This window comes from Scomber japonicus, chromosome 1, assembly GCF_027409825.1.
Source record: "Scomber japonicus isolate fScoJap1 chromosome 1, fScoJap1.pri, whole genome shotgun sequence".
Classification (NCBI taxonomy): Eukaryota; Metazoa; Chordata; class Actinopteri; order Scombriformes; family Scombridae; genus Scomber; species Scomber japonicus.
The window spans coordinates 9,337,712-9,350,239 of NC_070578.1; the positions used below are offsets into that span (position 1 = coordinate 9,337,712).

A 12,528-nucleotide genomic window follows, 5' to 3' on the forward strand; every position below is an offset into this window, starting at 1 on the left:
TTTCTTGTTTTCGTCTCTTTTCTCCCCAACTGTTCTGTTAACTTATGTCGTTTCACGCTGAGTGAGTTTCTCAAAATGTTAAATGTGGAACATTTACTTTCATTTCCCCTCTCTAGAAACATGCTGCGTGGCCCCTGTAATAATGCAGATACTGAGTAAAATGCACCGTTTTTACTACTTTGTCAATTAACTCTGCAGTACACGTGTCTGACCACACGGGGGCAAAAGTGAAAAGTGAGACTGACTACAATGGAGGGGGAGGAAAATTCAGAAACAACCGTAGTTTGCATTTACTGGTCGTTTCAACAAAAATACAGTGATTTGTATGTCAGAGTAACATCTGCAGCTTTTGTGCAAATGTTTGTTTAATTTAGACCGGGTGGGAGGAGAGAAGAAGACCTATAAACAAAGAAAAATGTGGAGCACTTTGTCCTGTTAGATGTGGGACCAGAACACAAAGTGAGCCACAATCTCAGCGGAAGTCAGACGTTTGTGTGTTCAAAATAAGACGTGCGATACGTCACCGTCACACGTGAACTAGTGTATAATTAAAGGTTTTCACACCGAAAGAAAACTACAAATCTGACATCTGTCCACAAAGATAGAGCTGTGCAGCTGCCAGAAGTGCTTCTATACATCCACTTATGCAGCCATGCACTTGCTTTGATTTTTTTTTGTCAGTCTCAGAAAATTATGGGGATTGATTGTTAATACAATAAAGACAGGAGAATATTGAGAATGTTATGTTGATATTTGCTCAAAATGCTGCAGGCGGATTAGTTTCCCCCATTGATTCATGGATTCCAAATCATCTAAGACTGGACTTAGATTTAGTTAGATTAGTTATCATAAAACAAATATATTGTTTATAACCTGACTTTATGTATATCCCTCATTTACAACAATATTGAGTCCAATAAAAACAAAGCAAAGGAAAAACAACTAGGCCTATAACAAACAAATATATGAACAGAGAAAAGCCAACACCACACTGCTCATTAAAAAGACATAAATACACAAATATACAGATTGGAGAAGGTAATTCAATAGATTTGGGAATTTAAAGATCAAGTTTCTAATGTCTTTTGTCTGTGAAAGTGATTTTTTTAAACTTTGGTGTTGGAAAATGTATAAACAAATTGATGTCTGAGGTCACAATCACACATGAAACTATGTTGCCTTGCCAGAGAGAGCGTTACTGTAGCTGTGATGTGTATACAAATCAAGGATCTGATGTAAATAACAGAAAATTGCAGGAAAATTGTCTCAATGGCTGTAGATATGAGGTTATGATTCAAAACCTTAAGCTTAAATGTTGTGACTGAGTTAAACCTCTTGTTTCTAATCAGCCTTAACAGTGCATCACATCACCAGAAGGAAACCTCAGATTCGACTTTTATTTTGGAGGCCCTGACCGGAAACACTGTTGTCTGCTCGCTCTTAATTGACTCGATGTCTTTGGCTACCGCTGCGAAGGACACAATGCCTTATCGCAGTGAAGACCTTTCGGTGTGCGCGGTGTGTGTGTGAGCTGAAGACAGATGCGGGAGCCTCGCTGGAAGATGTCGAGCAAACAGTGGAAATCGTGCCGGAGATAATAGCAGAAGTCCCACCACCCCCCGGCCGGCCGCAGCTGACCATGGGACTGACGGAGCTGCTGTTCGGGCTGCTGTGGCTCCGCTCCGCTCTGCTCGGTGCAGGTGAGGACCAACAATACATCTACTGCTGTTATGTTTAAACACAAGCTTTATTTATGCTCGCTATTAAAAACCCAACTACAAATACGGCTGTGCACAAGTGATGCCAAGTATCCAGTCAAATCCATGAATAGATGTAATGCATGTGTGTTGTTTATACCTGTTTCTATTCATTTGGAGGTCCTGCATACCACGACCACAGCACAGCACAGCACAGCACAGCACTCATAAAACCTGGTGTTCACACCCGAGGAGTAGAGGGTGTTATTGTCCACCTCCTGCTTTCTCCTGTGTCACTGAGATCAAGTGATGTGATAGATACAAATTGTTTTGGTGTTGTGATCGGATGGAGTGAGAAGATGAGGCGATCATTCTCCTCAGGTATTGATCTGTGGTGGGTAAATGATCAGGGTTAGTGTGGAAACATGGATGCTCTTTCACAAATGTGATGCTGCTATCAGCATTACATCACCGCTTCTCTGCAGCCAGTCAATCTCTCTCTCTCTCTATCCCTCTCCCTCCCTCCCTCCCTCCCTCCCTGCACTCTCTCTCCCTGTTACTGTATCTCATCCTGCACTTTAGTGGCATGAAAATAAAAGAGGAAGCTGCCAAACCAACACACGGGCCAAGAGGGTTTAAGATTTTACTTTGTGTGTGTGTGTGTGTGTGTGTGTGTGTGTGTGTGTGTGTGTGTGTGTGTGTGAGTGAGTGTGAGAGTGTGAGTGTGTGGGTGTGTGTGTGTGAGAGAGAGAGAGAGAGAGAGAGAGAGAGAGCTGGATGTTTCCCTTCCCTCCACACACACACACACACACACACATAGGTTTACTTAAGTCACTTTTGGGGTATTCACATCTACTTTGATTCATTTCCTGTTCAAGTTCTGGAGACCTAACATAACCTCTAACCATGACCAAAGACCCTTAAATCAGCTTTTTTCCCCAATTGAGGACACAGCTTTTGTCACCAGTAGGACAAGCTGTCCCCAATTAACTGGTCTTTAATCTGAAAATTGTCGCCCAAAGTAGCCTATCTCTCTCTCTCTCTCTCTCTCTCTCTCTCTCTCTCTCTCTCTCTCTCTCTCTCTCTCTCTCTCTCTCTCTCTCTCTCTCTCTCTCTCTCTCTCTCTCTCACTCACACACACACATACACACCATTAAACACACGCTATCCCACATACATGTCGGTACTTGTTCGACCAGGCAACTTTTCACACAAGAAGTATGAGGAAGATCAAAGTGACACACACATACAGACACACATACACACATATATCATTCTAACCAACCATAGAGTTTTATAGCTGAGAAAGCACAACACTTGATATGTTGCTCCATGTTTATTGAAGTGAGGCCAGTTTCTGCTTATTTCAACAGTTTTTTTTAGACACGTTTCAGTGCTCCAGAGGATTAAATTCAGCTTTTTCAGAAACAACATGGATGAGAAATTGAAGGGCTTAACATAATACATTAAAATGAAAACCAAAGCGTACTCCACCTGTCCCTTTCTCAGCTACTCTGTTACTTTTATCAGTAAGTAACTAAATACATTTACTCAGTGCTGAAATACAATTTTGATGTAATTACACTTCATTTTTTGACTAGTTTATGTTACTTTATACATCTACTCCAGTACATTTCAGAGGATCATATTGTAACTTTTACTCCTTTGATATTTATCTGGACCTAGATTTGACCTAAAAAGCCAAAAACATTCATGCAAAGTTTTTTCTTCCGTCTTACTCCATTGATCTCTCTTGATGTTTTCCTTTATATACTGTAACTGATGTGATTTGAATCATTGTGACAAATCTGCAGCAAACTAGGTCAAGGTTCAAATAGGTTTAATTTGTGTCGAGGTAATGATCATAGATCGTAATGTCATCTATTAAGTTGATTGATATCTTTTGGCTCTACTATATAGTTCTATTACTACACAGACTATTTAGTCAAGTCCGGTGTGTGTGTGTGTGTGTGTGTGTGTGTGTGTGTGTTTTGTGCGTGTGGTAGCGAAGCCGTGTCCAGGTAGTCGATATCCTTCGCTGAGCTCTAAATGACTCTCCTCCCACCCCAACAGTTTCCCTCTGCTGACTTCACAGATTCATCACGAAAGCCAGAAACAAACACACACACTCAGCAGAACTCTGCACAGACTCTCAGCTGTGTGTTGATGATGGATAATCACTGTAAAGCAGTTTAGATAATGCTCTGTCTCTGTGGTTATGGTTAATTAAGCCGCGGTTAGACAGCCTCTCCTTGCATGCGTCTCATTCCTTCAGTGGCATTAAGAAGTAATGAGATGATTAAACATTGAACTTAGTGACTCTTTGTTCTTCTTCTCAATATAAGAAGGAGAGTAAAACCCTTTCCTGATGTGGCCGATGGCGTCATGATTTAAGGGTGTCATTAATGCCTCGCTCAAATCTTTTCAGACAGCTGTTATCAAGCAGGCTTTATTTACTACAGAACAATAGGATTCATTGGCTGCACTCACACTGAGGTCTGTGTTTTATTCTTGGTGCTCCTCTTGGCCACCTCACAGTGTGTTGTTCCCTGGGGCAATGCTGTGATGGCAGCAGGCGATGCTGTTGCCTTGGCTGCCACTGTGACTGCTGCTGCTTCTGTTTAAGTTGCCATGTGATAAGCACAGAGATCTGTCCTGACAGACACTAAGGTCACTTGTCTTTAAGAGCATTGGATTGAAGTTTTCATACTACTCAAAGACAAAAGATGACGATAAAACTTTTGTAGTGCTGCAGCAACATGGCAACATCCTACAAAGCTTACACATGCCCTGCAGAGACCAGCCTTACTAATGTCTATGTTTCCATTTCTTTGTCACCCAGCAGGCTGCAGTGAGCGGGTGGAGGTCCATACAGAGCGGAGGGGTGTGATCTACAGCCCATCCTGGCCTTTAAACTACCCTCCTGGAGTCAACTGTAGCTGGCATATCCAGGCAGGCCAGGGAGAGGTCATTACCATCAGGTAGATCCCTCAACCACATACATACAGTACTGTATATAAATATGGACAACGTGTCTCCACTTTCTGGCGCTATGCAAAAGTGAAGCCAAAATATCTCCTTTCTGGGTGCTGCCATCTTGCTAGTGTGATGACATTTGGAGCCAGAGTCTGTGCAGTAGAGTGGGCGGTGGGATGACAGCCTGCAGAGTTTTCTCTCCATCTGACGGAGGTTTGTGAGCAGCTGTCAGACCTGTCAATCATAACCTCACACCCCCCTTTTAATATTTTCAAATAGCTAATTAAAAACAACCTTATCAGAAAATTGAAAACAACAACTAACAAACTACCTAAAAAGAAACCATTTTGAAACTTTAACATGGAGGTGGCAGGATTAATGGCGTATACTGCAGTCAGCCACCATGAATTGATCAAGATGTTTTGGGTCCTTTTTGGAGAGCTGTTATGACGTCCATCTTTATATACAGTCAGTGTACAACACATACTGCACATTTGCCATGGAGTAAACATCTGATACCATCAATGCTCTGCCTCAGTTTCCGCAACTTTGATGTGGCGGAGTCTAGACATTGTTTGGGAGACTGGCTCCTGCTTACACCCACATGGAGCGGGGAATCCAGGCTTTGTGGCTCCATGCTGCCTTCTCCCTTCATCTCCATCAGGGGGCGCGTTTGGCTTTACTTTCACTCTCAGGCCAACAGCTCCGGTCAAGCCCAGGGCTTCCGCCTTTCCTACATCAGAGGTAAGCTGAAAGGTATGGAGTCCAAATCTGTGGTTCAAAATGTGTGAAATAAGAATAAGTAATATATTTTAAAGCCTTGTTGCAATATTTAATGTCTTGATAAAATTATAATACCCTGTCAGTCCCCATTTTTCACCATAGCAGTGTTTTTATTCCAGTATAATCTCTTTTCTAATCACTTTTATTCTGTTGTTGAATGTGATTTTAAAAGCCTGCTTACTTTACCCAACCTAACCAAACCTGAAGGTGTCATTAATATCTGACAGAGTGCTTATTAGATGGCTGAACAACATCTGAACGTCCTTTACAAAGCCTTTATTGTCCTCTTCACATTTTTGCAGTTAAGATAATTGGTGTTGGCCACAATAAGACATAATTATTGGTTGTCATATTCTGCCCTGGGATTCCATTTTGGTGCATCTCTAAATTTAGTGGCAGCATCTGTTACTACCATTGTGTGTAAAGGAGATTACTATTGGTTCAGCTTGTTTGTGATTCTAAATGTTAAGTAGCTTCTGTTCTAGTCTGTCAGTTCTGTCCTCCTGTAGGTCACCTGGGTCAGAGCAGCTGTCAGTCAGATGAGTTCCTCTGTGGGAACGGGAAGTGTCTCCCTCACTCCTGGAAATGCAACGGTCAGGATGAATGCGGCGATGGTACAGACGAACGCAACTGCTCCCCCCCTCCCACCGAGGCCCGGCCTGGCCTCTGCCCTTTCGGCTCCCTTCCGTGCACCGAGGCTCAGTCCACCCGTTGTCTTCCTGCCGCCCTGCACTGCAACGGAGCCCCGGACTGTCCCGATGGCACAGATGAGCTGGGTTGCCCTGACACCACCTGCGGCAAACGGCTGGGGAACTTTTACGGCTCCTTTGCTTCCCCGGATTTTTTCCGGGCTAATCGGAGCGCTGCCATGGAGATGAGGTGTTCCTGGTTGCTGGACACCCAGGACCCCAAGCCCATCGTTCTGCAGCTGGACCTGCAGCTGGGGCCCAGAGACACGCTGCATGTGTACGACGGCCTGCTGCAACGAGCGGAGCACCTCTTACAGGTGTTGTCCTATCATAACAACCGACGTCCGGCGTTGCTAGAGTCAAGCCGAGGACAGATGAGTGTGTTGTACATGGCACAGCCTCACAGCCCCGGGCATGGATTTAATGCCACATACCAGGTACTGCAAACTGGGAATATCACATCCTATTTGTCAGAAAACTTAAACTGTAAAATGTCATTCATCTGCATCTATCTGCCTTGTGTTCTAAGAAATAACAGCTTTCCTGATTTGTCTTCTTGATAGAGACAACAGCTGCTCTGTTGGTGCACAAAAGCCAATTAAGCCAGCAGGGAACAAGTGATCGTCTTCGGTGTCTAGACAGTAACGTATTTCTCCTCACCCTTCCAGGTCAAAGGCTACTGTTTTCCCGGTGAGCGTCCCTGCGGCAGTGATCAGGGCTGCTACTCTGAACGGCAACGCTGCGACGGCTACTGGCATTGCCCATCCGGCCGCGACGAGGAGGCCTGTCCGACGTGCCCGGACGGGGAGTTCCCCTGCGAGGGTGGCACAGGAGTGTGCTACCCAGCCTCAGAGCGCTGCAACAACCAGAAGAGGTGCCCGGATGGCTCGGACGAGAAGAACTGCTATGACTGCCAACCTGGAAACTTCCACTGTGGGACTAACCTGTGCATCTTTGAGACATGGCGGTGTGACGGCCAGGAGGACTGCTTAGACGGGAGTGATGAGAGGGACTGCATGGCAGCGGTGCCCAGGAAAGTGATTACGGCCGCTCTGATTGGCAGTCTGGTCTGCAGCCTCCTGCTGGTCATCGCCCTCGGCTGTGCCCTCAAACTCCACTCCCTCAGGAGTAGAGAGTACAGGTGAGGACAGAACATGCCTTTCTTTTTCTTGTGCTGATATATTTAGTACTGTTACCATAACAACAAGCTTAAACTTTTATCTCCACATTATCACAGACTTTTATTATTGCACATACTTTGCTGTAAATGGTGTAGATGCAGCATTTTAAATGACTAACAAGTAGAGCTGCAATGATTGGTTGATTACTTGATTAGTCAATCAGCAGAAAATTAATCTGTAACTATTTTGATATTCAAAAAGATGTTTTGTGTTCGATTCCCCATCTTTACGATCTTTACCATTTCAATTTTTTCTGTCATGCTTTATCCTTCCCTCTTTTCTTCTGTCTTCTTGTTTTCCTCCCACTCTCTCCTCTGTAGGGCTTTTGAAACTCAGATGACTCGCATGGAGGCAGAGTTTGTTCAGCGCGAGGCCCCGCCCTCTTACGGTCAGCTGATTGCCCAGGGTCTCATCCCTCCTGTGGAGGATTTCCCAGTGTACAACCCCACACAGGTAACACACTGACACACAGAAATACTCATGAATTCTAGTTTTCTTTAAAGTGGCTATAATCTTTATATTTTTTGGACTCAATGTGTGTGAGAAGCATCGCTCGAAGTGATGCACATGCAGAGAAGTATCACCTGACTCTGTGGTTCCCTGACAGAGATTTATAGTCAGAGCTTTATAGCTCATTGTTTAACTGGCTACTACTTTACAGTTTTGGTTTGGTTTGGTCACGTCGCTCTGAAGACTGAAGGAATCATTTTTGGCCAGAGCAGGCAATTGTTTTTAGTGAGAGCTCTAGAATCCCAGTGTGCACTTCCTGCTCAGCTCAGAACATGTCCTGACTATTGCTGTTATACTTTGTATCTACCTCCCTGTCTCTCCGTCCCATCCTCCAGGCCTCTGTTTTACAGAACCTGCGGTTGGCTATGCGCAGGCAGATCAGACGTCACTCAACACGGCGTTCAACCTCCTCTTCCTCACGTCGGCGTCTCGAACATCTGTGGAGTCGGCTGTTCCACAGTGAAGGGCGAGCCAGAGGTCACGTCCCTCTGCTTGACCCCCCTGCTCCCACACAGATCACCCTGGGGCTCCACAGCTATCGAACAGTGGGGGAGCAGGGGCCTCAGGCCAGGGCCAGGTCTGGAGCTGATTTTGGGGATGAGGTCGATGTGTTAGGTATGCAGGGCTGCTGCTCAGCTACCATGGACCTGCAGCCTTGTATGTCAGAGAGCCCTGCGTCTCCTCTCTCCTACCAGTCACTGGACAGTCCAGAGGACGAGGAACTGTCACCTGTCTGCAGGGAAAGGAGAAGGGCTCCACAGTTTGAGCCCCCCACTCCTGATCAGACTGACTCTTCAACCCACAGCCAACCTTCCACCCCCCAGGAAACCTCTGTACCCATGTGCCACCCCCGGGCATCTAGAAAACTGGTACTGGAGCTGGCAGTTAACCTGAAGGGTGTTTCCCTGAGACGTTATACCCCCTTGGGGCCTCTATCACCTATCTCACCCCCTGTGTTTCCTAGCAGCTCCCAGACACCTACGACCCAACCTCATACCCAGGGGCTGGAGGGGACTTCACCTACAGAACCTTCATCTTCCTCTGTGCAAGCAGAGGGCAGTGACAGCCACTGTACAGTGGAAGTGCCAAGCAGGGAAATAAAAAGCAGGGAAAAAAATATAGAAGAGAGGAGGAGAGAGGGCAAGAGTAGGCTGTACAGGTTCAGCAGGACCCTCAGTGACGAGGGAGGAGATTCAGGGAGGGCCTCCACATAGAGGAGGTACAGTGTCAGACCCAGTAAAATAAAATTAGCTCATTTCCATTCAACATATTGAATACATACAAATGTGCATACACAAAAAATATGCAGTCTTTTCCTAGGATGAATAAAACCAGCATTCGTAGTGCTCATGGTCTGTATATCTCATTGTTAAACTCTGTGCTCATGGAGGAGCTTAATGCTGACTACCACGATTTAATCAAAGAAGACAAAACCCCTATTTAACCTATTTGGAAATAAACTCATCATGAGGCTTTTAAAGAAAATCTAAATCATTTCTGGCCACCAGTACCAATACAATATTGGCAACATGTCCTTATAATGCCAAAGCAGCCTTTGTGTGGTTACCCAGAGCCATTATGCACCGCTGTATACTGTGAACCATAATAGCCTATTGAGTGATCACATACTGATCTAAATAATATTCTGTCCTATTCCTATTATTTATTATACAAGGTCATCTTATTATTATTATTATTGTATGACATTTTTTGGAGGTCATAGTCAGCTGCCACATCAAATGATATGCTTGGCTGGATTTTTGTTTTTGCATGAGAAGACCAAAATCAACAGAACCCAAAGGTTCCTACTGAAGTTATAAAAATGCACAACAAATATATACTTTCATTTTCCAGTCCAACTGAAAATAAATTGCCCTCTAGTTTTACATTTCAATTGAATATCCTTCCATCATCCACTTACGTAGCTAGAGACCTTATTTAACTCAAGCAAATCACATCTTAAATAAAGCAATTATGTGATGTTTGATCATAGGCAGAGCAGATGGTCACACTGACCCTGATAGCATCCTGCTACACAACACATGAGCTACAAACTCTGATCAACAACACACTGGCTTACGTGCTAAAGTCTCCTTCTTATCTAACTTAACATGAACACTCATGTTGTCCTGCACCTTAGCTTGTTGAACGAGCCACCAAACAAACATTCACTAGGAAACAGTACACCACTGACGTCATTTAGCAGGCTAGATAGCAAATTAGATGTTGAGCAGCATATTGCATTAGAACATGTAAACATACATGAAAGTGGGATTTCAGCTGGACTTTAAAAGAAGCTAAATCATTTAATGAAACAGCTGGACACTGTAGCTTTTAGCAAATATTACCTAGTTAAAAACATGTAAAAAAAAGTGCATTTATTAGGCACTTCAGTCATGAGGCATGAGGCAGTGTATGTGGGATTGAGTCAAAATAAACTAAAGTGAAGGTGTTCTTTGTAATGAAGGACCAGTGCAAAATGTGGTTACTTGGTGTGTTTATTTAGTAGTTTTTGGAGGGATAAGGCTTTGGCTGCAAAGACAATACATGTTGGTTTTGGTCTTTTCATGACAAGAAAATATTAAATATAATCAGAATCACCCTTTAATCATAACTTTGAACCACTTAAACACTCGTGTAAGGTCACTGAATCACAAAGTGGTTCAATCATCAAGCCTTTGCCAGTATTCATTAAACATGTGCATTTCAAGTGCTACTCATAGAACTACTTTTCAATGATACCTTGACCCCTTTTAATAAACCTTTTCATTATGTTTTTCAATTCAAACACTCAAATTCTTTTTGACTTGATATGACATCACTTCTAAAAAAGCCAAATCTAAATGGAAAGCAAGCTAGAGAGAGTAGAGAAGCCTGTAACTCTGCTCAGCCCTTCTTCCTCTTCCTGCTTCTTTAACCCAAACAGTCCTATCAAAGACGCCTTCCTTCACTTGAACACATCTGGCTCTGATTTTTTCAGATGTTTATGTGAATGTTGGGAGGAGATACTTCATTCAAAACATTGATTGTTGGATGGATTCTCTTAATCTTAGCAGTACCTCTGCAGTGCTGCTGTCTGGTCGCTGCAGACGCCTGGACTGCTGGTCTGTACTATACCAGTGGAAATTCATATCTATGCTGTGGAATTTTCTATGACAGGACGTTAAAGCAAAGACATCTATTTTTCAGTCTTCAGTGGAGACCTGTACTAGTTCTACTTCTTATTTCCCTTTCTGCCTTGACATAACACTGAACTTGATTGAACCTGGTTGCCTGTGTCTCTGATGCTTTTAGTAAAGCTTATGTGTCTGAGGTATGACGCTGGTGACCTTTTACTAATTGCTGTTGAACTTCTAAAGAATGTACCAGTTTAATTTATCTTAAAATCTACCAATTTATTCCTTTTTACAGCATCATATTGATACTGAACAGAAAAGTCTCAGTGGTGCAGGTTGAGAGAGTCTGTGAAATAACTTGCAGCACAGTGCTGGTTGTTTTTTCTTTTCTCTTTTTTTTTCACTGCAGTGTCAGGTTTCTGCACTGAATACATCGTCTTTCCTGCTGTATTTCCTTTAAGTGAGCTGAATGTGCCATATGACCCTCATGTGCTTCCTTCTTATAGAAGTTTTGTCATAACAGCTGCTACATGTTATGTGCCATTAGAGATATCTCCATAACCCGTCCAAAGCAATTCCTGCCATTCCTTATTCCTAGTTTTCACATACTGTGCTGTGTTTGTGCTCCCTTTCCCTCATACCTCATTATTTAAGTTCAAAGCCTGTTCGTACTCATATGACTTAAAGTGAAATAGTTTAGCTGCTGTGTGGAAAAAAACCAACACATATCTATGTCTTTACTTGATTTGTGATGTACAGAAGTGTCAAAAATGCCTTAATGATTTTTCCTTGCTGTTGTAATGATAGAAGTCAGTGAAGGCTGTGGTTTACATGTTTGAAGAGATTAAATTTGCCTGTGTATCTGGACCCAGCTGTGTGGCTGTATAGGGCCTTTGGTTGGTACAACTTGGACTGCTCTGGAGTTACTGTGCACTACTGCATCAGGAATCTTGTCTCTGGGATTATTATGGCAGGGAGTTATGGAAAAGGAAACATGTCTTCCCATGACCAAATTCCAGTGTATTTGTCTGTTTATTTAAGCGATAAGCGGCCACATTCTTGTTTTTCATGGTTTTAACACACAGGTAAACACACTGGATCAAGGTCATTGGAAAGTGAAACACTACTGAACCAGGTTGTCTTCTCCTCGCTGTTTGATTTCGAGTAACATGCTTCTTCCCTTGTCGGCTGAAGTGAACATATACTGTGTTTGTATGAAACCATTTCTCTCATTTTGAGAACTATATTTGTATATTTTGTGCCGAAAGAGAAATGCTACCATCACATAGTGGGGTTTGCTGATCAAAAACCCTGTATATAAAAGCATTAGGTTTATTTCATCATTGTTTTCTGTGCCTGCATTTAATAAATTTGAAGCAGTTTGAATCATTTGCTCTTTTTTGTTCTGGTCTTTTCTCTTGGATAATGTTTTCTGAGAATAAAAAAGCAATAAAATACTGGTAGATTATTTTATTCAGTACACTTTTCCACAATATTTAGTTTGTAATTTCACTACTTATTTTGTATTAAAATTGTCACAATTACCAAGAGCAATGCTAGTGGCTCTTTTAGGGCC

At 43.1% G+C, this 12,528-nt stretch overlaps 1 protein-coding gene across 1 annotated transcript; it reads left to right on the forward strand.

The window, feature by feature from the left end:
- Window positions 1–1,508: 1,508 nt before the first annotated feature.
- lrp3 (low density lipoprotein receptor-related protein 3) lies at window positions 1,509–9,050 on the forward strand. Its single transcript, XM_053342583.1, has 7 exons — window positions 1,509–1,700; window positions 4,540–4,678; window positions 5,212–5,417; window positions 5,966–6,582; window positions 6,814–7,286; window positions 7,647–7,779; window positions 8,172–9,050. Exons 1-7 carry the CDS (start codon window positions 1,640–1,642, stop codon window positions 9,048–9,050), a joined length of 2,508 nt encoding a protein of 835 aa, XP_053198558.1. The 5' UTR covers window positions 1,509–1,639.
- Window positions 9,051–12,528: the final 3,478 nt, after the last annotated feature.

Coding starts and splice junctions, on each gene's coding strand:
- lrp3 (XM_053342583.1), top strand. CDS start 1,640: ATGGGACTGACGGAGCTGCTGTTCGGGCTGCTGTGGCTCCGCTCCGCT. Junction 1,701..4,539: donor CTCCGCTCTGCTCGGTGCAG/GTGAGGACCAAC, acceptor TTTGTCACCCAG/CAGGCTGCAGTGAGCGGGTG. Junction 7,780..8,171: donor CAGTGTACAACCCCACACAG/GTAACACACTGA, acceptor CCCATCCTCCAG/GCCTCTGTTTTACAGAACCT.